At 54.7% G+C, this 26220-nt stretch overlaps 2 protein-coding genes across 8 annotated transcripts in view; one reads left to right on the forward strand and one right to left on the reverse strand.

The window, feature by feature from the left end:
• Positions 1-9590, forward strand: part of PRDM11 (PR/SET domain 11) — an 89601-nt gene extending 80011 nt beyond the window's left edge. For all 7 annotated transcript variants that reach the window (XM_023239785.2, XM_045039167.1, XM_045039168.1 and 4 more), the window contains one exon: positions 343-9590. In XM_023239785.2, the coding sequence (XP_023095553.2) occupies positions 343-2507 (2165 nt within the window). In that variant the 3' untranslated portion in view covers positions 2508-9590. The remainder of the gene's footprint in view (positions 1-342) is intronic.
• A 5064-nt stretch (positions 9591-14654) lies between these two features.
• SYT13 (synaptotagmin 13) overlaps positions 14655-26220 on the reverse strand; it is a 41832-nt gene continuing 30266 nt past the window's right edge. The window contains exons 4-6 of the mRNA XM_023239791.2: positions 25275-25576; positions 20248-20377; positions 14655-18326 (exon numbers count right to left, since the gene is read on the reverse strand). Coding sequence (XP_023095559.1) covers positions 18022-18326; positions 20248-20377; positions 25275-25576 — 737 coding nt within the window. The 3' untranslated portion in view covers positions 14655-18021. The remainder of the gene's footprint in view (positions 18327-20247; positions 20378-25274; positions 25577-26220) is intronic.

The following is a 26220-nucleotide window of genomic DNA, read 5'->3' on the forward strand; positions in this document are numbered from 1 at the left end:
TGCTTCGTTCTCTCCGCCAGGTCGGCTCTCGTGGTCGTGCCGCTCAGTCGATGGGGAAGATGAGGTTCCGTGAGCGCCCGCTGGTGGAGGGTGAGGGCCGGCGGCCCGGCGCGGGGCGGCCACCGGGGGGCGACGCCCCCCACGGGAGAGGAGAAGCCACACGCGGATAGCCAGAGTGCCTGTAAAACAAATCGTAGGCTGGGGTTCGGTCCGTCGTCGCAGGTGGCTCGCGGGTCACGCGGCGCGGCGCCTTTGTTTGGGGCAGCGTGCCCGGTCGCTTTGGAGAGGTCGCTGTGTTCGCCCCCGGGGCCTTCAAACGTCTCCTTCCCGTTTGTCTTGCAGCCTCCGAGAGCATGGTGTCCGGCCCCGCCATCCTGGAGGACGACGACCAGGAGGTCGACTCGGCCGACGAGTCCGTCTCCAACGACGTGATGACCGCCGCCGACGAGCCCTCCAAGATGTCGTCCGCCACCGGGCGCCGGATCCGGCGCTTTAAGCAGGAGTGGCTCAAGAAGTTCTGGTTCCTGCGGTACTCCCCCACGCTCAACGAGATGTGGTGCCACGTCTGCCGCCAGTACACGGTGCAGTCGTCGCGCACGTCGGCCTTCATCATCGGCTCCAAGCAGTTCAAGATCCACACCATCAAGCTGCACAGCCAGAGCAACCTGCACAAGAAGTGCCTGCAGCTGTACAAACTGCGCATGCACCCCGAGAAGACGGAGGAGATGTGCCGCAACATGACCCTGCTCTTCAACACCGCCTACCACCTGGCCCTCGAGGGCAGGCCCTACCTGGACTTCCGGCCCCTGGCCGAGCTCCTGCGGAAGTGCGAGCTCAAGGTGGTGGACCAGTACATGAACGAGGGCGACTGCCAGATCCTCATCCACCACATCGCCCGCGCGCTGCGCGAGGATCTGGTGGAGCGCGTCCGCCAGTCGCCCTGCCTCAGCATCATCCTGGACGGGCAGAGCGACGACCTGCTGGCCGACACGGTGGCCGTCTACGTCCAGTACACCAGCAGCGACGGGCCCCCGGCCACGGAGTTCCTGTCCCTGCAGGAGCTGGGCTTCTCCGGCACGGAGAGCTACCTGCAGGCCCTCGACCGGGCCTTTTCTGCCCTGGGCATCCGGCTGCAGGACGAGAAGCCCACCGTCGGCCTGGGCCTAGACGGGGCCAACGTCACGGCCAGCCTGCGCGCCAGCATGTTCATGACCATCCGCAAGACGCTGCCCTGGCTGCTGTGCCTGCCCTTCATGGTGCACCGGCCCCACCTGGAGATCCTGGACGCCATCAGCGGGAAGGAGCTCCCCTGCCTCGAGGAGCTCGAGAACAACTTGAAACAGCTGCTCAGCTTCTACCGCTACTCGCCGCGCCTCATGTGCGAGCTGCGGTCCACGGCGGCCACCCTGTGCGAGGAGACGGAGTTCCTGGGGGACATCCGCGCCGTGAGGTGGATCATCGGGGAGCAGAACGTCCTCAACGCCCTCATCAAAGACTACCTGGAGGTGGTGGCCCACCTCAAGGACGTCAGCAGCCAGACCCAGCGGGCGGACGCGTCCGCCATCGCCCTGGCCCTGCTGCAGTTCCTCATGGACTACCAGTCGGTCAAGCTCATCTACTTCCTCCTGGACGTGATCGCCGTGCTCTCGCGCCTGGCCTACGTCTTCCAGGGCGAGTACCTGCTGGTGTCCCAGGTGGACGACAAGATCGAGGAGGCCATCCAGGAGATCAGCCGGCTGGCCGACTCCCCGGGGGAGTACCTGCAGGAGTTCGAGGAGAACTTCCGGGAGAGCTTCAACGGGATCGCGATGAAGAACCTCAGGGTGGCCGAGGCCAAGTTCCAGTCCGTCCGGGAGAAGATCTGTCAGAAGACCCAGGTGATCCTGGCCCAGAGGTTTGATTCCCGCAGCCGGATCTTCGTGAAAGCCTGCCAGGTGTTCGACCTGGCCGCCTGGCCCAGGAACAGCGAGGAGCTCGTGAGCTACGGCAAGGAGGATGTGGTGCAGATATTCGAGCACCTGGAGGCCATCCCCACCTTTTCCCGGGACGTCTGCAGGGAGGGGCTGGACCCCCGGGGCAGCCTGTTGATGGAGTGGCGGGAGCTCAAGGCCGACTACTACACCAAAAACGGCTTCAAAGACCTCATCGGCCACATCTGCAAGTACAAACAGAGGTTCCCGCTCCTGAACAAGGTCATCCAGGTCCTCAAGGTCCTCCCCACTTCCACCGCCTGCTGCGAGAAAGGCCGCAACGCCCTGCAGCGAGTTCGCAAAAACCACCGCTCCCGCCTGACCCTGGAGCAGCTCAGCGACCTCTTGACGATCGCCGTGAACGGCCCGCCCATCGCCAGCTTCGATGCCAAGCGAGCCCTGGACAGCTGGTTTGAGGAGAAGTCTGGCAACAGTTACGCGCTGTCGGCCGAGGTCCTCAGCAGGATGTCCGCGCTGGAACAGAAGCCGGTGCTGCAGACCGTGGACCACGGGTCAGAGTTTTACCCGGACATCTAGGGGGCCGGCGTCAGTCACAGAGTTCACTAAGCTGTTGAATATTTTTTTAATCTATACTCATAAGCTTTGATATATTATATAAATATATATTATATTATATATATATATATACATATACATATATATATATATATATATATATATATATATATATAAACCCACACTGAAAATTTTTAAGAACCGAGGTGACACATCCACCAGAAGCCACTGGGAGCTTTCACAAAGGAACGATGTTGGAAACCGACTCTTGTCTACAAGATCCCGCAGCCGTTTTCACTCACGGAAGCACGTGCTGGGGCCACACGCGTTCCCGCCTAACAGCCAACCAACAGCCTAAGCTAAAACGACGGGTCTCTGTCATCACCTTTAGGTGGTTTGTTTCGTTTTATGTTTTCGTTTGGGGGGGGTGGAGGGGCTGGGGTTTGGGTTTCTGTCTTGCCTTTTCTTTTCCCGTTTGGTTTACGACGGGGGTTCTTGGCCTCTTCGCTGCCATGCTGGTGTAGCTGAGTCCCATCTCTGATTTTGGAGGGGGGCAGGTGGTGTATCCGGATTGGGGTGTGTGTGTGTGACTTTCTCCCTTGTCCCACCTGATTTCAGCTTGAGAGGTTTGTACTTGTTTCCTGTTGAGCGTTCCTTCACTGTCTTAGAAACAAACGTGTCGGTCAAACTGTGACACCCACCACTCCCCACCTCTGTCACCTCTCCCGTCTCTGGGTTCTGGATTCCCTCCTTCCAGCCCCCTGGATCCTGAAGATATTACCTGTCGTACTGAAGGCAGAACTGCCTTACAACCGAGCTTGAAATCGTGGGGAAGGGACAAGGTGTGTGTTGGGGGGTGGGGGGGGTGGGAATTTTTTTTTGCATTCCTGTTCTCCCGTGGTGTGGGGTAAAATAATATAATTCCGTTCAGATCCAGGACTTTGGGGGAAATGAAGATCCAGGAAGTCCAGACCCTCACAGGGCAGCGATTTTTGGCTAAAAGCAAGTCCGATGGAGAGTGTGGATTCAATTTACGTGAATTATTTATGCTGTGTCTTTATAATCATATGATGTGTTGGGGGTATTTTTTTGTGCATTTAATAATCAAATGCCTGCTATAGTTCAGTGGCAGGAGATGTCAATGCAAGTTGTGCCCTGGGTTGTGCGTGACTCCAAGGACGGTCTCTAGAAACGGAGGCCTTCTTTGGTGACAAGGCTGATAATAAACCCTTCAGCCTGGCAGGAGGCAGTGGGGAGCCAGGCCTTGCATCCATGCCTGTGAATGCCTCCTTTTTTGAACAGGGTAGAGATGTCCTAAAGAAAAGGAATAAACAAGAGGTCAGACGGGACTCTCAAGGCAGCAGCCTACACACACACACACACACACACACACACACACAGACGCGCACACACGCACGTACACACACACACACACACACACACAACCACAATATAAGCTTTAGAAATAGCCACTTGCCTATTCCCTGGGGCAAGTAATGGTTTTAAGCTAGAGGAGTCTGATCGATGCTCTTTTGTTCATTTAACTACCAGTATACCTCGCAAGGGAGTTTTTTTAAACAAAATGTGCGTGAGCTGTTACAAACTTCTGTTCATGTTTCCACATCTGATTTATGCATATCTGATATGCAGAGATCCTACATTGTGGGTGCAGGTCGTGTTTGGGGGAGGAAGGAAGATCCGCGTTGTCCGTGGTCAGGTCCTCTCACTCGGCAGAGGGTGGGCAGAGGACGGTGTGATCGGGCCACAGGCCAGGCCCCCGTGTCTCCAACCTGCTCGGCTCAGACGTAGAACTGTGGTGGCTTCCTTCCTTCTTGGTTTAGCTTGTCTCCGAGGCCTCGTGCCACTGTCGAGAACCGTAGTGGAAATGTCATCAACACTGAACATGTCATTCCCCTTTCCTTGTCCTTGCCCGTACCTTCACTCCCCACACGTCCCCTCCCCCCACCCCTATGGTCTTGGTGCTAAGATAACTTTAGAATCATTGCTGCTAGTTGATAGCTTTTCATTATATAAATATATTATATATATATATATTATATATTATTTTTGAAACTTTTTCGTTTGTTTTCAACAGTGATGTAGCATGTTAAAAAAAAAAAAAAAAAACAAGAAACAAACAAAAAAAAAAAACCACCCGGTTTTCTCCAACTGTCCCACTGCCAGGCCTCATATGCTGCCTTGTTCAACAAATCAATGCACCCCTGCCTGGTGACATTCACCACCCACCCCCCCCCCTCCTGGCCCCCTTCCCAGTCCCTCGTACTTCCCCACCCTCCTCTGAACAAGGAGAGAGCAGAAACTAGCAAGGAAACACCCAAAGCTCTTTCTGAGGCTTCGGAATTCCCAGCCTCAAACCATGTCCGTACTTCAAGCTGATGTGTTCCCTACCCCCCCCCGCCCCCCGCCCGCCCTCCGCCGCTCCTCCCATCCGGGTCAGTATTTGTGGTCAAGTGGGATGCCCTTGCAAAGCACAAGGTTCCACCCTACCCTCCCGGACATTCTGTCCGCCGCGCACAAAAACTATCATGCCTGTGGGAGCTTTCTTGGAACATCACACGGACCGAGGTGGGTTGGGGGCAGAGAAGGCTGGCAAGGGGAACCTTGGTGGGGGCCGGCAAAAGTAGGTTGGGATCCTTTCTTTGAGCCACCAGTTGCCTTAGACCTTCTCCTTTCCCCTTCTGCTCCTCTCCTCCCACTACACTGGGAGCCATCCCCTGGACCACTCATTTGAAAACCGGGAAGAGAGAATCACTGATGTCTGCCTGAGGACTGGTCAGGGCCGTGACTGTTTCAAGAGGCCATGGCCCGAATTAGCTCCGATTTATATCCAGACGGGGAAAAAGATCCTTCGGGCCTACGCCAGCATCTGCCGTGAGCCGGTGACATACCTCTGGGCTAGGAGCATGAGCGCGTGCTAGCAGCACGGGGACTGCGGGTGGTCTCCTGCCGGGCCAGGCTCCACGCCCGGGGCAGGTTGAGCTCTCTCGGGGGCCGGGGGTGCTCGAAGTTTGGCAAGGCGCTCTAAAACTCCGGGTGCTCATGGCTTCTGTTGAATCCAGCCAGGCCTGGGTGGTGTGAGGCACTCTGAAGGCCACTTTACCTTGGGACCGGAAGTAACCAGGGCACAATTTGGGTGACACGCCCACTGCAATTTACACAGGGTCTTTTTTTCAACCCGGATGCTCCCGGGAGGCTCAGCGCTCCCAGCCTGTGAATGTCGCGCGTGATTTCTAACATGGGAGTTGCCACTCTCCCGCCTCCTCGTGAAAGACTTTCGGGAGAACGGGCCCCCCCAGGGTCTCGCCCAGGGAACCACAGGCTTAGCTAGCCTGATCTCCCTTTGATGGGTATAAAAAGCTGTGGCCGGGCAGTCCTTGTATCCTAAATATGGTCACTTCAGATGAGACAGAGCCCTTGAGCTCAGCCACTGGCTTAGAATGACAGGTTTGTCTCCGGGGTTGAGACGTGTCCTAATTGGGCTGACCGATGAGTGATTTTCTTTGGCTCATAGAGGAGGGTGGGAAGTGAGTTCAGGTTCATGGCCGTGTGTGCCCAGGAGATACACTGCACAGCCTGGGCGCCACAAGCCCTTGTGATTAACATGGTTCGCTTCCTCTATTGGAGGACAAAGACACCCCCTGCCATCCAGTATCTGTGGAAGCTGAGGGTAGCCCAGCCCCGTCTACAGCTCTTGCCACATCAGAATCCCCACGTTTTGCCCACCCGGTCGGACAGGAGAGTCCAGGCATCCAAAACACCAGGTTTTTATTTTTATTTTTACTTTGTCCACGACCGCCTACGACATTCCTGTCTCCTCATCCTCACTGGAGAATGAGGGCGGGCTTGGGCTGCAGGGCGTCTGCTTGGCCGGCCGCGGTGCTGGGCCCTGAACCCAGGGCAGGTGGGGGTCTCGCCCCAGCCCCGCTACCTGTTTCCATGTTGAGTTGTCTTGCTCAGCCCCCCTGTCCTTGACTTGCTTATGTCAACCCTCTCATTTGGAGGAAGGGCCTTGTAATTATTTAAGGTAACGTTTAAATAGCTGCCATTTGTTTGGACGTGATACCGAGAAGGAGGAAACAGGGAAGGACGCGTAGAATGCCGAACGTGGTCGCAGCGAGGCAGAAATGGCTTATGGGATGGGCCCAGCTGGGCTGTGGGGCCGCTGTTCTCCTGAGCCCCGTGGGGTCCAGGAGGCGGCCTGGGGTTGAAGTAGAACTTCTTTTCTAGATTCCTCCCCGTGTGTTTTCCCTCCCATCCCCTCTAGGGATAGGAATATCTGGATCTGGATCTGGTGGTGGCATATGGTCTGGGTTGAATTCGTGTTTTTCTAGGTCCTACGCCCAGTTTGTGCAGAGGGTTCCGGGGACACTGGACCTCACGCCCCCCCCCTCACCCCTTCAAGTGGCCACCCTAGCCAGGTCAGCCTGGGACAGCCAAAGCAGGGAGGCCAGGCCTCCTTAGGTGAGAAAGGCCGTGTTTGGACAGCAGGGGACCCTGGGACGGTCCCATTGCAGACACCAGCCTCCTGGGAGTGGTCATGGGTTCTGTGCTGGGTCGTGGGTTCTGGCCTTGTTTCCTCCTCATATCTTGAGGAAGGAAGATTTCTTCCAGAGACACGTGGGGCCCTTCTGCTTGGAGGGAGACCTCTCTCCTGGTCTCTGCTCACAGGGTCCTTTCGCTGAGTGGATGGAGCTGTGATATTTTAAGAAGCCTTGGAGGTGATCCTTGTGTGTTAGCCAGAGGGAGAAAAAAAAAGTGCCCTTTTGGGAGGAAAATGGTACAGCCCTCCTCTTCCATCTGGCTTTCCCCCCTCCGCCCTGTCCCCACCACCCCCCCCCCATCCCTTCAAGTGGTGTTGCCCTGGAAATACCTATGCAATCCAGTCTCCCTAGGAGAGCGCATGGAAGCAGGGGGTATGTGCAGTGTATCATACAAATGCTACAGCATATATATTGTATATATGGACATATGCCGTACGTATACACACAGAGTAAGAGATTAAATCACGTCTATATATCTATAAATAATATCCTATATATTTATACATTTCTATGTTTTAAATAGATATAAAAATAGAGTCTATAGAGAGCTGGGAGAGCAACGGGAAAGCCTGTCGCTATGTTGTGCAAAGAGGGAGGAGGCAGGGCCTCTGCAGGGGGAGATGTGGAAGCCAGGAGGGCACTGTCTGCCGGGAATGGGGTCTCCTGCCCACAGTGCAGGACAGGAGAGTCCCCGGGCCTCTGCCCTCTCCGCGCACTTTCTCTCCTCTACCGCAGGCTTGGGCTGAGGTGGAAGGAGATACTCGCCCTCTGAGCTCCAGCCGAAGTGCCCCCCACGTCCCCCCTCACCCCCTGCAGTCCGACGCTTAGGTGGTCACTGCTGCTTGGCCCTGGGACGTGGTCTCTGGGCCCTGGTGGAGGGACCACTGCACAGTTTCCCCTAATGCCCTCCCCCTACAGGAATGAGCAGCGCTGGTGGCAACCGGAAAGGTGCACATTGGACCCAGAGGGGCCCGGGGAGGATGCCCTCCTTGCCCCCTTAGGTGCTTCTGCTGACCCCTAGAGGCCAAGCCTCTGAAGTGCGGCTGCCCTCCCGCCTCCTTCACCCCCTCCACCGCTGTCTGCCAGGGCGCTGCAGGGGTGAAGCAGGCGGCGTGAACATCACCAGCCAGTGCTGCCCGCCACGTGGAGGCTTTCTGGCCGGGGCGGGGGGCGCCGGAGAAGGGCGGGAGCGGCAGACCCCCCCGCACCCAGGGCTTCAGTGAAAACTCAAGTTCACAAGCAGGGCTTCGGCTCAGCCCGGTTTGCACAGCTGCTGTTGCTGGCTGTACTCAGGACAACGCTCTCCCCTCCCCCGCGTGGAGGCCCGTGACCCCTCCGCCCACCGCCACCTAACAGGCAGGTTTAGTTCACGTACACTGTTCCGATTCTGTGACTCGAGGCAGCGGCTGAGCCGGATGCCCCAAGCTTATCCGCTTCCACCGGGGAGGACGCCTTCCCTGGCTTTTATCCCTGCTCCCGCCCCAGGCTGGGAAGGTGTGTCTGGGGCGTCTGGGGAGGCCGCTGGTGCAGCCGGCAGTGCCACCGAGGGCTTGCGTGGCCCCGACCAAATCAGGAGCCCGTTAGCTTCCGGGTTTCTCTCCACCGTTTCGTTTCCCTGGAGGTAGGAGAGGAGGGGCCGACAGGGCTGCAAGGTGATAGGAGACAGCCAGCGGCTGCCCCCTCTCCTCCAGACCAGCCTAGGCCTTTCGGCTCTCCAAAGGCACTTACCTCTGTCCCCGAGCCTCCTCTGACCCCACGTCCTCCTCTTCCCTGCCATCTACCAACGTACCTCAGTCTCCAGCAGACCCGACCTCTACACCTATGGTCTGGGGCAGGTCTGTTTCGCCAATGCCCACCTCTTCGCCCCTCCACGTCTGCCTGGGTCTCCTTGAGCCACAGCTGGCTGCCCACTGGGTCTCGGAATCCCTTCCAGTGCCTCCAGAAAGACCAGGGCGGCCTGAGCCTTCCTGCCACGGTGGTGGGTCAGACCCGTGGCCAGGGGTGGGCATCCCCGGGTAGCAATCCACGATGCACTGTACCTCAGAGAGAGAGCATACCATGGGCCTCACGGGCACCGTGCCTCCGTCCAGGCGAGGACAGCCGGTTACAGTAAATACTGCTTGCAAGGAGACAAGGGCCAGGCTGCCCTCGGGCGCCCCTGCGTCTTCACTTTGGTCTCTCGGGAAGAGCCAGCAGGTCTGATTTGCTCTTTTTCAGCCCTGTCTCTCTCCTTCTCTCCACCCCCACGCTGCTGAACCGATTCATTTCAATCACAAAGGAAAACTAAGGTGGGGGGGGGGATACTTAGGAGTCTATTATCACACACATATTAATATGTTAATACTTTCTTTCTTAAAAAAAAAAAAAAAACCTCTTGACATTATTTTGCAGACTACGCTTTATAGTACCTGTGTGACGGGACCTAGAACACTGGATACAAATAGAGCTATGTTGGTTTATCATAATATGTACGCAGAAACTTTCCTTTTGTCATATTATCCTTGTAATGTAAGAAGATTGTTAATAAAAGCATTTAAATTTACTCACCAAGGTCGAATCTCTGCCTCCTTGCCTCCATCCCAGGCCTGGGCCCTGGGCAATCCAGAATGGGTCCTATTTCAAAGGCTCCAGGGTCAGGATAGGAGCCTGCCTGCCGCTGCCAGGTTGGAAGGTACTAGAAGAGACCTCTAAGCCCCTTCCTGCCTCTCTCGCTTTTCCCCCAGTCAAGTCCATTTCCAGCAGGTAACCTACATGCCTCACCCACCTATCTGGCCAAAAGGAGGTGTAAAACCGAAACCATTTAAAATAAACCTACCTGCCCCCGCATGCATTTATCTATCCCACAGAGACTCTCGGAGGAAGCACACCCAGAGCGGTTGCAGACAGACTGTTGTTCTGATGCTCTCTCCAACTGCCTTGCACAGTTCTCCACCTGCACACCTGGTCCCTGGGGAGGGGCTTCCCCCACTGGTTCACTAACGGCACTGGCATGGGGACGGGTGTGAGCGATGCTTTGCCCAAATTGTTCTAGAGAAAAGATGGGCATAAATTCAGTAAAGACATAGATAAAGTGTTTGTATTTCTTCTAAAGAGGATCTAAGCTCTCCTACTCTCAGCTTCGGCTCCCCGCTAATCTGGCTTCCTTTCAGGGGCCGTCCTTCTCCCCTTTCCTTAATCTCTGCCATCTTCCTCCCAGGCTGTGACCCTCAGGTCACTCAGGTCCCCTCAGTTGGTCACTCAGAGGCTTCCTGTTGTGAAAGCCACCCCACAGTGCCCATGGAATGTTCTGGTTCTCTTCTTCTCCCAGAAGATGGGGGATAGGAGAGGAAGGAGCAAAGGGCCATAGCTGTCCATGCCTATCCAGCCCAGGGGAACCAGCATCAGCCCACACTCCATTGCTGGCCATCTGGATTTGACTTTCATTGGCGGTCTCATCTGGAACCTATTAATGATTTCATCACTGGAGAGCAAGGAATGGAAAGATCCTCCACCTGCACTTGGCCGTGAGATCGGTCTCCCCCGAGCCGGGCTTGGAGGATGTGGTAAGACAATGAAGTCTAGCCCACTCCCTTCCTTCCCCCTTCTCTCCAGTTGCTCCCTAGCTTCCCTCTCCAAGAATCAAAGGACAAGTTGCATTCACCTCAGAGAGATGACGCAGGACACTGACTAGTGGCCCAAAGACCCGAGGGGATGCTATGTGACAATGTCTACAGTGATCTTTTGAAAACACAAGTCTAGTCATGGCGTCTTCTCCGCTTAAAACTCTCCGGTGGTTTCCCATTGCCCTTGAAATTCAATCCAAGGGCCTGAGCATGACCATCGCCCTGCACAATCTAGCCCCTGCCTACCTCCTGGCCTCAGCCTGTGACCTCGTCTGCCCGGGGCTCCAGGCACACCTCCCTTCTCTGTTCCTCAGGCTCACCAAGTTTTTTTCTGCCTCAGGACCTCCCATTACCCCGGGGCCCTCTGCCTGGGATGGTTTCCCCCAGGATGGTTGAATGGCTGAGCTCTTCTCCTCTTTAGAATCAGCTAAAATGCCACCTGCTCAGAGAGGTCTTCTGTCTCTAAATAGCCACCCTCGAGGCACCGCCCATTGTCCCTCCCGTAATTATTTTCTCTCAAGACCCTTATCTCTGTTTGCCACTGTGTCTGGGGGTGGGGGTGGCTGTGTGTGTGTGTGTGATTTTTCTATGTCTCGTTTTCCCCCTCTAGGTTGTAAAGCCCACAAGAAAAAGTGGAGACTTTCTAATATCACATAGTAGGCATTTAATCAATGTTTATTGAAATGACTTCACGCAGCACCTGATAAAAGTATAATCCCATTAATGCTGTATTGGTTACAGAGGAAGTCCTGGAAGCTTCCACTTCATCTGTCCCTGTATGAGTTTCTCCATTTAATCAGGATGACTCTGCACCTGACCCCCGGCTATCACCGGCCTTGACTCAGCCTCTTCTTTATACAAAGCTGGACGTGGGCCCTGAGGTGCCTACTTGAAGTACCCTCCACTCCCACCGGCTCTTGTCCCTTGAATAACGGTCTCTTCCAATCCAGGCAGGTGTCCCCTCTTTCCCCGAGCAAAGAGAACTTCCCAGCGCCTTTCAGCTTCGTAATTCTCAGGCCGTGGTTCCAGGTAGCATTTTAAAGCCACTGTGTGCGTATCTAAGTTACCTTTCCAATAAAGACGCTTGGCCACTGGCTGTATGTGAGAGCCTGGACTTTAGGGTTAGAGGACACCACATTGGATCCCCGCGCCCCACACCCCCCCCCCCCCACCTCTTATAAGCTGTGAGACTTTAGGTAGGTCACTTATCTGAGTCTGTGCCTTCAGCGCTTAGCACAGAGCAATGGTCCACGGCATGCTGTTTATCGTCATTATCGTCAGATCAGGATGACATGGGTGCTAGAAGGTGTGTGCTTCCCCACTGCCATCACCTTTCACCCGGAATTACTGGGGCCACCTTGGATGAGGACAGCTGGCACGGACTCCTCTGCCTGAATGGGGGTCACCTCTTCCTTCTCAGTCTAGAGAGCCTCAGGGAAGATTCTCCTGTTTCAAGAGCTCACCCTACCTGGCTTTCAAGGGAAAAAAGGCTGCAGAGAGATTTGTTTGTTTGTTTGGGGCTGGAAAAATGAGTTTCTCTTTGCTTGTCCCTGGCTTGAGCGCCTGGGTTTCTGAAGCAGGATTTCTGCCATCCCCCGGTTGCCACTGAGCTGTCCTGAAACACCAAGAAGGAGCTCCGGTCTGGGCTGCTTGAGGGGAGACCACACCCGACCGAAGAAGAACCATCTCAGGGCCCTGAGCACACGGTGGCCACCACTGGACCGTGGCAACGCCTGGCTTCCGGCCCCAAGACTGCCTTCCTCCCACCTCCTCCCAGGCAGGTGTCTGCCTCCATTTCTAGCTTGAGGATGCTTCTGAGGTTCCTGCCAAGGAACTCAGGTGCTGGCTCACCTGCAGGAGGGAAAGGAGGGGAGGATGGGGGCAGTTCTTCAATACCGGCAACAAGAAAATGCCCAACCCCCTAAATCTATCCATAGCACATCCTGTGGCTCTAGCCTTGCCAGGTGTCTGCCCTGGAAGGGAGACAGAACAGATGCTAGGGTTCTGAGCTTCTGGAATGGTGGTGCTTCCGACTGGCTCCAAAAAAAAATAGAAAGTCTTGGGTGGAAAATTACCACCAGCACATGAGAAGAGGCTGACTCGGGAGCCTCAGGTGACATCGTATATCGTCTCGAGGAGTGGGTGGATGTCAGGAGGGACCGTTAGACGATGCTAGGCATGGGGCAGGGAGGGCAGGTACACAGGTACACGGGTTTAGCCTGTTTTATGTATGATATGGAAGACCAAAGATGTGTGTGAAAGGGACGTTGTCGCCAGTTTCGATCACAGGATCATAAAACCTTAAAGTTAGTGATCGTTTGGTCCAAATTCATTTTACAGATGGGGACACTGAGGCCCGAAGGCAAGTGACTTACCCAAGGCTACAAAGTGACATAGCTATGTTCTTAGCTCCTAAATGCAGGGCTCTAGACTTGAGTCCCTCTGCAGGGACAGAGCTTATACTTAAGGCGGTTCAGTGGAAAGCCCCGTATAAGGCTTGTTTAACTCTATAGAACTCTATAAGCCCTGTATAACTCCTCTTCCCTCTTCCAGACTCTCAAAGATTCGTTTGGGGCTCTAGTGGGCCATATTCATAGTTACCTGGGAAACAGTCTATCTTTGGCTCTGTGGGGTAGGACCTACTTCTCCTACTCTATTACGAAAACAAACACCAGGTTGTCATTAAAATATAATAAATATGTGTATGATATAAAATAAGGAATGTTACGCACAGCCTTAGAAAGCAAAGACATCTCATGGTTTTCTTCATGGGTCGTTTATCCTTTATAAGACCTTTGCTTTTAATCAGCCCTGGCTGATTCCCTACTGACTGTGAAATTCAGGCCCCAGCCTTTGCCTGATGCCAGGGGCTCTTCCTCCAGAGGCCAGGGCCGCAGTGGCCACCAGGAGGCCCTATGGTGACGGGCCTCCGGGAGTCCTCTTGTCCCTGCCCACCTTCTGGAGCACAAGAGAACTATTGGCTGCTGCACTGATCTTCCAATGATGGAAGTGTTTCTTTTGGGGAGGTTAGGGAAAGAATTCTCTAGTTCCTACTTCATTTTTTTTTCTTCTCAAGAATGAAGTCAGAGCCCCGAGAGGCCAGTACCCCTGCTTGTGTGTAGCCCCTTTGATTCAATGCTCAAGCAAAGCCATCAAGGCACACACACACACACACACACGCGCACATGCACACACAGAGAGCACTTTATGATTCAGCAATTCTACTCACTCCTAGGTACATATCTTAGAGAAACGTGTGCATGTGAACAAGGGGATATGCACAGGCGTGTCCACAGCAATCTTGTAATAGGAAAAAAAAAGGAAACATCTAAACGTACGTCAGTAAGAGAATGGGATTCTGGCATCTCCATACGATGGAATGTTATACAGCAGCAAATGCGTGAATGAATGAGCGAGTGAACGAGTGAATGAATGAACTACAGCCACATGGGTCTGCATGGATCAAGCTCAAAATTTTAACATGGGCAGGAGGCAGTGCCTGGGTGGCTCAGTCGGTTAAGCATCTGACTCCTGATTTTGGCCCAGGTTATGATCTTGTGGCTCATGAGATGAAACCCCACGTCGGGCTCTGCGTTAACAGTGCGAAGCCCGCCTGGGAGTCTCTCTCTCCCTCTCTCTCTCTCTGCTCCTCCCTTGCTCACTCTCTTTCTCTCTCTCAAAGTAAGTAAATAAAAACCAAAACAAAACTTAAAAGGATTTGGATGGGGGGCAATAGCGGGATGCGATTTAAACAAAGTTTAAGACACGCAAACACACTCTGACGCTGCTCAGGGTTTACACACGCGCGTAGCGAAAGGATGAAGAAATGCTTGGGGGGAGAAACATGGCGGTCTCCTGAGTGAAGGACTTGAGAGGACTTTGACTACCTTGGTCGAGTTTTATAAAACTCGGCAGCGGCTTATGAGTGTTTACCAGATTGTTTTTTGTGCATATAGGTCTAAAATGTTAAGTGAAAAGAAAGAAACAAGACACCAGGCACCTGACCTGGTTGGAAATTATTTATTTACCATTGAAAGGTCGGTGTTCCCCAATGTGACACCAGACGTATGACTACAATGTCTCATGCGTCTTTTTGTACTTCAGTTCATGACTGCGAAACAGACACACGCTTAGCACTGACAACAGCAAACACAGGCGGCAGAAACAAATCACGAAGACTAGGTCTGTCTTTGGGGGGTCCTCGCCTCGATCTGGCTCGGGCTGGGACTACCTCCCTCCAGGACTCCTTTACACCCCAAAGGAACTGCCCCCGGGGAGCCTCTTTCCAACCCTACCCTCTCTACCCAGCCTCATCTGGAGCGCTATGTCACTTAAGCTGCACCCAGAGTCATATCTCAAATTGAAATGGACGGACACACACAAGGACTCGAGCAATAGACACTCAGCAAATACACACTGATTTGATGTAAGAGGCAGAGTCACGGATGAACGCGGGCGGACTCCCATCGCCATCCAGGTCACCTTGGGGGCCACAGGCCGGTCCGCGATGGGTTCTCGCCTTATTTCCATCTCGCTCCATGCCCTTCTTCGAAAATGCTCCCTGGCCAAGCACAAGGTGTTCCTTTCAGAAATGATCGGCCGAAGTCACACGGGCCCAATTACTCTAATGGTGGGGGGGGGGGGGGTAGTGGTGAGTTGCACGCGTGTCTGCTACAAGGTACTCGGAGGCGAAGATCACCAAAGTCTGTCGACGTGGCGGTCTGGGACCTCTGGGCGATTGAAAATGCACCAAGACGGAATTTTGTTGGAAAAGCACAGCCGTTACAGTCTCTTCTGTCACTGGGTACATGTACAGGTGGCTGGGATTTGTCATTAGGTGATGGTAGCACTTACATGTGAATGTTCAGGCCGGCGGCTGAGGTGTCTGCTGCTTTTGCCATTGAGGACTCAGGACAGACGGACTTTTGTGCCACTCGCGGTGTCTCTTCCTGCCAACCCCCTATCCATCCTTCATTCATTAATTCACGCAACAGATACTCATCGGGGGCCCGTGAGCTAGCTTCACTCTGGGTCCTCGGAACACACAGGTGAAAAACCTCCCGCAAAAACCCATCTCGTTCTGCGCAGGCCTGCTCCGTGAGGTGGTGGGTGACACTACGATGTGCTACGGTGGCGTTTGACTCTTACTGGGGCAGCCTTTGGATTGGATTCTGGAAAGCGCAACGCTTGAGGTACAAAGAACGGATGCCTCGCGATGGAATGACCAGAGGCAGAGTTGACCTTTCTGGCGTCCGAGGCCCTCTCCGGCCCACCTCAAACATCCTTCAGCGCGACTGTGAGGCAGGTGCATAGATTTATAAGGAAGTAGAACCCGTGTTTCCTGATTTTAAGTCTAGAATCCAGAGTGTTGTCCGTTGGAGTAGCGGACGTGGCCAAGAAGAGAATACTGGTCAGCTCGCGTAGGAAATGTTTTGTTTCCTTGTGGCTATGCCAACCCCAACAGGCAGACCAGGGCGCGAGGGGAGCCTCAACAACGTGTTATAGGAAATCGCTAGCAAATGCTTTGCCTAAAAAGCACTTGGCAGGGGGGTGGTCCACCTTAATGAGCAACACCTCCAATTCTGAAGGCCTTTCCAATTAAACAGGGATTCGATATTTTTTTCGTTTCTTCTTCTACTTCTGCTTTTCTACTTCTGCACGGGACGGGCAGATCGTGACAGAAGGTGATAAGGCCCCTGCTCAGATTCTCAGGGAGAGGCCAAGCATGGCCTGGCTTGCTGCAGGAAAGCAGCACAGCCCTTACCCATCTCGCCTCGGGGTCCCTTGTGGGTCATAGGACCGGGTGACATTTGAAAGCCCAGAGTTTGGATGTCCCGTAGCAGAGTTCAGATGCAGAATCCATGGTTCTGGAAGTGCCTGGGATGGTTCTGGCGCTTTCCAGTCACGGTCAGCTGCCATCTTGAAGCGTCAAGATGCTCCGTGGGTGGCCTGAGCGTTTGTTTTTTTGGCCAGAGAATGCCGACGGCTTCGGAGCACGATTTCATCTACCACCTCATTCACAGATACAGAACTGCCATGTTGCTGGTCCTGTTTTACAGATGGCCAACCACGGAACCCAGGGATCCTGGTTCACGGGCAAATATCCCACCCCCTCGGCAAGACGCATCCTTTAACTGACGATGTGGACAGCTATTTGGAATAAGAAGGTAGGGAGTTGAAACCCAGGCTGCTGGTTACTTACTGATTCAAGCGACAGGCCCTGAAAATTCAGGAAGGGAGGCACACTCTCAAAAGACTCTCTCTCCTCTTTCAAGTTACCTTCCTTCTCCACATCTACGGAGCCAGACATAATAGACTAATATGTGCCCCCACCCCACCCCACCCCCCCAAATTCCTCCTGGAAGGGCTGGCATGCTGAGAGATGCATCTGTCTCAGAGGGTCACTTGGGTGATGTCGGTGGATGTGACAACTAGTGCCTCGTGACCAACAGGCTCGTCACGGAAGATCTCCCCAAGTATAACGTGAACCGAGTTTGAGATAAAACGATGGGGAGTTATTGAACAAAAAGCACAGAATTCAGCCCCAGAACAGGATCTGAAGGGCACAGATGAAAATATTAAGCATTAAAATAGTCAAATGAAAGAAACGGACAGGCCTCCCACATTTCACACTGCCCGTTGAGACGTCCTGCACTGGAACTGGCTGCCCCTGGGGACCGCAGCCCCGACAAGGACTGCAAAAAACCTGTCCGGAATGCCGTAGAAGGGATTTCTCCAAATGCGGTGCTCCAACCTCGGCATCAAAACCCCTCGGTGCTGGTTAAAAATGCAGGTGCCTGGGTCTCGGCCGGGAAGATCGACTTGGAATGTCGACGGGTGGGCCCGGGGAATGTGCTGGTGATTCTTTACACGCTAAGGTTTGAGAACTGCTGGGTTCCTGCCGCGACCGGGTCGGGGGCGTGATTTAATGCCGATTCCATCCCACCCCGACAATCCCTGATTCTCCGAGTTGATCCAGGATACTTTATTTCCTCCATCATTTTTGAAACCCCTCTTTTTAAAGAGCCACCTTCTGCACGCACGCACCTTAAGCTCTCTCTGCATCCGGCCGGACCCCACCGGCCAAACCTGCCCGTGGGCTGTATTTGACAGGCGTCTCTTCAACAGCACAGAGGAGCCAAACGCATTCCTCAGTGGGACCCGAATGTCCCGTGTCCACCCCCGGCCCTGCCTCGCTCGTGTTTTAGAAATGAGAGTGTAAGAAGAGGGGGGGGGCGGGTCCTGGCCTTTGCAAACACATCTGTCCCCCGGGTGTCGGGATGAGGATGGGGCACAAAGACGACGTCGCGGAGGACAGCGGGGCTGGAGGGGCGGGGCTGTGCCCGACAAGGGAGGAGCCCAGGCAGCTGGCTACAGACGCAGCTGGTGCCACATGGCGATCTGCCTCCGGGGGTTTTTGAGCATTTCCTCCCAGTGGCTGCGCTCGGAGCCCGAGGCGTGCAGGCCCAGGCTGCAGCGGCCAAGCGCACAGCTCTGCCCCTCCTCGTCCTGGCCCAGCACCTCCAGCTCCACGCTGGAGGCCTGCAACAGGCCATCCGGCAGCTCGAACATGATCATCTCGTTCCACACGGGGTTGATCTTGTGCTTGGCCCGTTTGGTCTGCTTCTTCTTCAGCTTCTGAGCCTGGTGCTTTAAGGTGACCTTGACAGAGACATCTGGGGGAAAGAGAGAGACAGAAGGGTAAGCTGGTGGTGGGGGGGGGCGGGTAGCGGGCCCAGGATGAGGCTCCCCGTCGGGGCTGGAGAGACGGGGTCTCCGGCTCAAGATGTGCATCGAGGCTCCCTCTGGGCACGCCCCGCTCTCACCGGGCCCTGCGCTCATTCAATTGTTAAATGGCCCCCGTGTGGCACTAGACCGGGGGATACGGCAGAAGTTCCTGCCTCCACAGAACTTAGGCTGTGGTGTGGAAAGCACCCAATAGCATAGTACATCCAGGGTGGTCGTCTGGTGGCCCAGGCTTGGGTCAAGCTAGACCCACCACCTGCCCTGAGCCTTTCCACGCGTCTTCAGGTCCCACGTCAAACCAGGCCCAGGATAATGGCTCAGCTTGATTTTTTTTTTTTTAATTTTTTTTTTTTTATTTTTTTAATTTTTTTTTTTTTAATTTTTTTTTTTAACGTTTATTTATTTTTGGGACAGAGAGAGACAGAGCATGAACGGGGGCGGGGCAGAGAGAGAGGGAGACACAGAATCAGAAACAGGCTCCAGGCTCCGAGCCATCAGCCCAGAGCCTGACGCGGGGCTCGAACTCACGGACCACGAGATCGTGACCTGGCTGAAGTCGGACGCTTAACCAACTGCGCCACCCAGGCGCCCCTCAGCTTGATTTTTAAACTCGGACCAGAAAAACTAAGCCACCCCCATGGCTTCACCCCATTGGTCTGTCCACGCGAGCGTTCTGGCTGATTATGAAGATAGAAGGTCTTCGCCTCGGTTGTTTTATAAATTTCACTTGAGGGCCCCGGCTTCACGTGGAGGACGAGGGCACACTGCCTTGGCCCCCCAGGGGCACTGCACCGATGGAACTGTCCCCCAAGACAGCGGCACAGGTCACTGGACAAGCTCTCACGGAACATCACAAGGCTCAGGACCCGGACGACGTTTTCATTTGTCAAGGTTCCCGAAGCTAATGTGAGAATAATCGTTACTCGGTATTGGTTGCTATAATTATCATCCCCGGGGGGCTAGTTTGTTATTTCAGCCGATAGATTTGAGAGACAAAGTGTTGTGCCGTGATTGTCCTGACAGGAGCTGTAAAACTAAGTAAATAAATAAATACAAATTAAAAAAGAGTAGGGGGCAAAGAACTGTCTGGAGGGGAGGAGAGGAAGCACTGAACTCTGGCCTTTGGCTCAGGAATCTGTCGGCGAAACCAGTTCTGATTTCTTTTGCCCCAAATCGTTTGCTCAAAGGTAATGAATGCGGTGGCAATTCTCAGTTTGTGTCCTGCTGTAAATATCTATTTATTTATCCCCTGCTATGAGCGCTTGGCTCTGGGTCCAAGCCGCATACTGCTACGTTTCCGGCCCTGACAAGAGAGCCCGTTTCGGTCCCCAGACTCGGGGTCTGTGCTGGGGTACCCAGAAGCAAAACCTGAGGCTTCCAGAACGTTGAAGAGATGCTTATTTGGGTATATGGGGCACAGATGCCCGAAGCTTCAGGCCGCCTCAGCCCAGGCACCCACACACCTTCTGCCAGCATCCGCACTCCGCTGGTGTGGGGGTGGCAGGTTGACAAAGACTGAGAAGAGAGAAGAGGCTGGGGGGGGGGGCGTGGGGCACACGGTGACGGCCAGCTGAGACAGGGGGACCTAGCCTTCCAGACAGCAGTTGGTGAGATGAGTCTAGCTGGGTGTGGGTGATGGGCTAAGCTAAGCATCTTCTTAGCCCAGATGCTCCAGTCTGTGGCTCCGGTCCTATCCTTGGCTTCCTCTGACCCGTGGGTAAGACGGGTTCCTCTCATGGATGGATCTGGAAGGTAGGAAGCTCCAGGCAGCTCACACCTGGGCCCGATGGAGGGATCGGCCCAGGAGTAAACGGATTATGAGTTTAAAGAAGGGAGTGTGTTCTCACTCACCCTTCCCCAGGAGCGCCTTGGGCTGGTTGGAGTGGAGGTTCTTGGCCTTAATGAGCACGACCAGGAGGCGGTTGGCAGCTGGGAGATAGCTGATGGATAGAAGGACCTCTCCAGTCCCTGCAGATGGTTCCTGAAACAGAAGAGAGGATACAGGAGGGGAACCCATCAACTAAATGCTCAGCCTGGGGTCACACTGGACCTGTATCCAACAGGCATCCTAGAAACCAAGAAATCAAGGCTGCTTCCTTACAGAGGGAGGAGGGCACCGAGGAATTCTAAGTCGCGTGGGCCTCCGTAAGAATTTTTCAGTTGCCGCAAATTGTGATTTTCCAAATTATCATATGTTCAAACCCAACTTCCAAAACACATCAAAGAGATGCCACTTAGGATGTGGCAGGAGCAGAGGGTCAGGACCCCTTCTCAGCCTTCGCCATCCCCCACAAGCTCTTGGGGTATCTTTGTAGAACACTAGGGTTCTCGGGGACACAGTCTGAGAACCGCTGCATCGGCCCGTCAGGTTCCTGCGGCCGTGGGGAGTTGCGATTCCTTACTCTGTTTGAAAAGATAATTCCTTCCAGCCCCTGGAGGGCTGAGAGTCAATAATATGATGTACGAATGCGGAGCAGGGCCTTGCCTGGTCAACAGAACGGCCAACTGTGTCAACAAAAAAAAGCCGGGCATGCGACGTTAGGAGGGGCACCAGAGACCTCCGGCACTAACCTCGCTTTGCAGGAGGTGCTGACGCCCCCTGTCAAACAGCCAGCACACCTTTCCTCCGTCTGTGGCTCTACAGAGTGTCTCCGCTGAAATTCCTACAAGAATCTGTTTGGAATTTCAACAAATCGACTGAGGGACAAAAATGACCCAAAAAAGGCCCCCACAGGAGGCAGACAGACGCGTGCCACGGTCGAAAGGTGGCGTGACAGATTTCAGCACCAGACCATCCGGGGCTGAGCACCATTTACTAGCTGGGTGCCCTCCGGTCCATCATTTCACTCCCCACCCCTCCGTTTCCTCATCTGTGGAATGGGAACCGCTGGCTGGGGTTATCGCCACCGGTCATCCAGGAAGGACAGCCACCTCTTTTTGAGATTGTGAAGCAGGCATATTGTTTCTGGACGAAGAAGAGACAGTTTGGGCTTTGGGAGTGAGGCTGGAGGAGGCTGGCTGGGCCCTCTGCCCCTGTCACCCCTTTCCTCCGGGAAAAATGTCTTTGACATGACTGCATCGATTCCACCAGCCCTAAGTAACCAGTCACACGACAGAATGATTTGGGAGCTGCCAGGAGCATTGGCAAAGACATGAGTAACCGCAGCGAAGACTAATTAAACACTTACTATGGGCGAGGCGCGATTACGTTATCTATCCCACTAGGATGCGAGGTCCGCAAAGCGGCTCCCGGGACCCGGCCTACGGTTGACACACTGTCAACTATTTGTGAGGGCAAGAAGTAAGAGACAGGGTTCATTTTCAGAAATGCCAGATGAAAGCTGTGCCGTCTCGTTAGCAGTAGGTCTACAACCTATTGGAAATATGTATGAACCCCAGCCCCCCACAGTGGAGCCCCCAACGCTTAGACACTTCACTTCCTGGTTCTTCTTCCCCCTCTCCGTGTCTCGGGCTTATCTTCGCGGGCTTTGCGATGAGCGTGTGCCAAAGAACAAAGGGAGGAGGGACTGAGAGTCTCTGCGTCACCTCAGGGAATGTACATCTGCTCCAATGAGGCTGATTTTTGCCTTACATGGGCATAGACATCGTCTGAGTGAGGCTGTAACCTCTGTAGTCCTCAGCCAATGAGGAACCAGGGGCGGGACTTCACGCTAGGAGATAAATCGTCTGCTGTAACTGCCCCGGGTGTGCCTGTCCCTCAGACACCCGCTCTTGCAAGAACGTTGATTAAAGCCTCACTCCACTGTACTCTGAGTTTCAGTGTCCCCCTTCTGATGGGGCCGGTGGACTTATTTCTCACAGTGAGATAGAAGGGTGAGACGTCTTACTGAATCTTGACAACAGTCCTAGAGATACCAATCTTGTCTCCATTTAAAAAAAATTTTTTTTAACATTTATTCATTTTGGAGAGACAGAGAGAGACAGAGCATGAGCGGGGGAGGGGCAGAGAGAGAGGGAGACAAAGAATCCCAAGCAGGCTCCAGGCTCCGAGCCGTCGGCGCAGAGCCCGACGCGGGGCTCGAACCCACGAACCGCGAGATCGTGACCTGAGCCGAAGTCGGACGCTCAACCGACTGAGCCACCCAGGCGAATCTTGTCCCCATTTTAAGCATAAGACCTTGATGCTTCAGAGAGCACGTCCCCACCTGAGGTCATGTAGCCAAAGTAAGAGAAGTAGCAAAACGGAGGTCTGGTCTGATACCGAAGACCAGGTCCTAAGCCAGGGCTCTTCAGACCTCTCGTTCCACGGTGAAGGAGCCGGGCCCAGGGACTTGTCCAGGCACCCAGAGGGGCAGCAACAGACTAGGGTGGACCCCAGCCTCCCGATTCAAGGCTGCTTCTTGGAGGCCCATGGGTGACCTGTGCTGTAGCCACAGGATGATCCGGCTTAAACATCCTGCTCCCCTTGGACCAGGCAAGAGGAGCTTGGTCCCATCAGCTCATGAAGGGCTCGTCACCTTTGTATAGGGTGCCAAGGCCCTGGATGAGCCCAGCCGGCTGCACCCCAGCCAGACAATTTTAGCAGCACCTGCCAGCTCCACTCTGCTGCTCCAAGTACCTGCTGACAAAAATAACCTTCTTCACCCACACCCTGCCCCCCATCTTTCTCTTGGGCTCCCAGCGAATCACTCGAGGTGCCCTCGGAGTGGGTTGCTCTATGATCCCTGATGACGCACGCGCCACATTCGGGCTGAATGTCTTCCGGCAAGAACTGGCTGGCCCCTCCGTTAACCCGTTCTAGCCCACAGAGGAGCGAAGCAGCCACCGAAGGCTCTGCCCGCCTTGTTCACGTCAGCCCACACCCTCGAGCTGGGGCCAGGGCCACCCTCACCTGCCGCGGGGCGCCAGCTCCTAGGTCGGACGGCATACTGCAGTCATTGCTCACGTGTGTGGAGGCAGGCCAGGGGGCCACGAGGATGTGAGAGTGTCCCTGAGGCACAGTGGCCCCTCTGAGCACGATGAGGATTAGAATGCGTGCACTGTGAGGGCAGGGCCCGGTGCTAATTTCTGCTGTGTCCCCAGCTCCTGGCGCTGTGCCTGGCACAGGCTGGAAACCGGGCAAGGTGTTTGTGGGATGAACGAACGTGTCTTGCTCTGCTAGGGGGAAGGAGAGAAGGTCTGAGACTTCCAGAGAGATAGGCTCCCTCGGCCCTGGCGGCACCAAAGTCTCCAAAGCCCTAGGGGAGCCCCTACACCTCCAGAGAAAGCTGCTCTACCAGCCGAATAAACCAAAGTGTGCGATCTTCTTCCCAGGCCCCCCGGGCTGTGATTCCGCACAAATCCCAAACCACGCGCTAATTAGGGACTGTGCTTCAGAACAGCCTGGTTCCAGCTGAGAGTGGCTGCAAATTTTTGTCCATTTTCTGAGGCTGGGAAAGAAAGAAAAATAAGGCAAGGAAGAGATTATAGCAAAAAGGGAGGCAGGTGGGGACTGAAGGCGTCCGTCAGGGAAGGCTCTAGCTGATGGAGCCTCATACACCATCGGGCACTCAGACGGCACTTACATGGCACGGTGGTGAGGGGACAGCACAGGACTCACAGGCCAGACCAACCCGGTCCCGAGGTCCCGCTTGCAATGTCCCAGCTGGGTGACCCTGCAAGGGTCACCCAGCTACTCTAAGCCCCAGGCTCCATGTCTGTAAATGAGTCACAGTGTCACCTTTACCAGGCTGCTCCGGGAAAGAACTGGGGGAGAGTTCCAAGCACAGCAGCTGATAGATAAGTACCCCCAAATGAATGCGCTTTGTTAGTATTTTATCACTCTAGCATGGGAGTCAGCAAACTTCTTCTGTAAAGTCAGGTAGTAAATACTTAGGACTCTGTAGGCCACCCAGTCTCCCCGAGAAGGCGCCGGCCAGCAGGTTGAGACTGGTCTTCTAGAAGGTTCTCTCTAGGCTCCACTGTGGCAGCCCTTGGATAAGGCCTTGACCCCAGAGCCTAAATAATCACACACCGTCCTACAGCCCTGATGTCTCCGACCCCTCGCTGCCCTGACCTGGGAGGATCGATGGTTTGCTCTCCAAGAGACCCCTCTTTGAGCAGTGCAGCCTTTCAGCAGACCTTCCTGTCACACCCTCGGCTCCCCTGACAGCAGAGGGCTGGGGAGAACCATGCCAGGGCTGGTGACAACAGAGAGCACCGGGCTCTGGGGCTGTCCCTAGCCCAGTCCATCCTCCAAATCCCAGTACAAATGCCATTTCGCACCAGGCCTTCTAGAACTCTCCATCAGAGTTAGGTTAGGCCTTTCTTCCATGTCTTAGGATTCAATGCATATCCAATATCATCATTGTCCTTGTCAATGTCACTCGTCTGCTCCAATTTATGCCTCTGGCCTGTAAGTTCTGGGTAGAGGGATTCCACACGGTGCTCAGGGAATATACGTGAATATAAATGGGGCCATTACTGGGGCGCCTGGAGGGCTCAGTTGGTTGAGCATCTGCCTCCTGATTTCGGCTCAGGTCACGATCTCACGGTCATGAGATCGAGTCCCATGTCGGGCTCCATGCTGGGTGTGGAGCCTGCTTAGGATTCTCTCTCTCTCTCCCCTCTGCTCCTCCCCCACTTACTCTCCCCCCTCCCCCCGAGCATCAGAGCCAAATCACACATAATGTGTTTTCCATGATGGCAGGGGGACCTTACATGGGAAGCTAGAAGCAAAACCAGACTCCAGAAATTCCATAGCCTGGGCTGAGTCCGCTCCAGCCCCCCACCCTGTTCACGACACCGAGCGTCCTCGCACACACGCACACGCACACCGGGGGAAGGTCCGTGACGCTTGTTTCGCGAGCCCTGGCCCAGTCCCGCCGCCGCATGCTCCCCTAACAGGCTTCAACTTTCCTGGTGCGAGGTCACCCTACCTTAACTGAAGTCTTCAGCTCACCCCACTGGGCGGCCCCCAGAGGCACAGACACCCCGTCCAGGCCCAGGCGGAGCTCCCCGACCACGCTGTGGCGGGAGAAGCGGTCGCAGGTCCGCAGGGTCAGCAGCAGGGTGGCTGTGGGGAGCTCCTCCTCCGCCAGGGGGAGCGCCAGGCCTTCCTCCCACATGGTGTGCAGCTGCCGCTTCTTCAGGGCCGTCTGGGCCTCGGCGGTGCCCGTCCTGTTGGCCACGCTGCCTTGGACATAGCAGTCACAGCCTCCATCGTGGCCACTGGTCACAGCTGCAGCCAAGGAGATAGCAACACGGACGTGGGACTTTCTCAAGGACAAGGGTAGAGGAGAAACACAGGCCTGCTTTGAGCTGCCGCATCCAGCTGAATGGCCATGACCTCAGGGGTACGAAAGCCCCAGGGCTGACCACCTTGGCTTTGCGGAATCGCCTTTCAGTAAGACCACTGAGCAATGGGAGACCCTCCGAGGTGGCCAATGTCAGCACACGCTGGTCTTCCCTGGAGAACAGGGACGTGACTGGCTGCTTCCCGGAGCCCTTCCCACCTCATGACTCTGAGGTTTCCCCAAGAGGCCGGGGCCCGCAAACTGCTGAGGGCTTTTATGCTCTGATACTGTAATTTTTAAATTTTTTTTTTTAATGTTTATCTTAGTTTTGAGGCAGAGTGCAAGTGGGGGAGGGGCAGAGAGAGAGGGAGCCACAGAATGGCCCACTGTCAGCCCCAACTCCTTTGCAAAGTCTTAGCTCTGTTTGCTGATGGCAAAATTGTTGGGGCAGAGAGACCAGGGGCATCCTGACCCCTTGGACCAGTTCTTGGATTACAGAAATTTTGCTGACCATTCAGAACACCCTCTTTATCCCCCACAAAGCCCCGTTCAATGTCAAAGGCACCTGTGGCAGAGACAGCTAGCTGTT

This window comes from Felis catus, chromosome D1 (genome assembly GCF_018350175.1).
Source record: "Felis catus isolate Fca126 chromosome D1, F.catus_Fca126_mat1.0, whole genome shotgun sequence".
NCBI lineage: Eukaryota > Metazoa > Chordata > Mammalia > Carnivora > Felidae > Felis > Felis catus.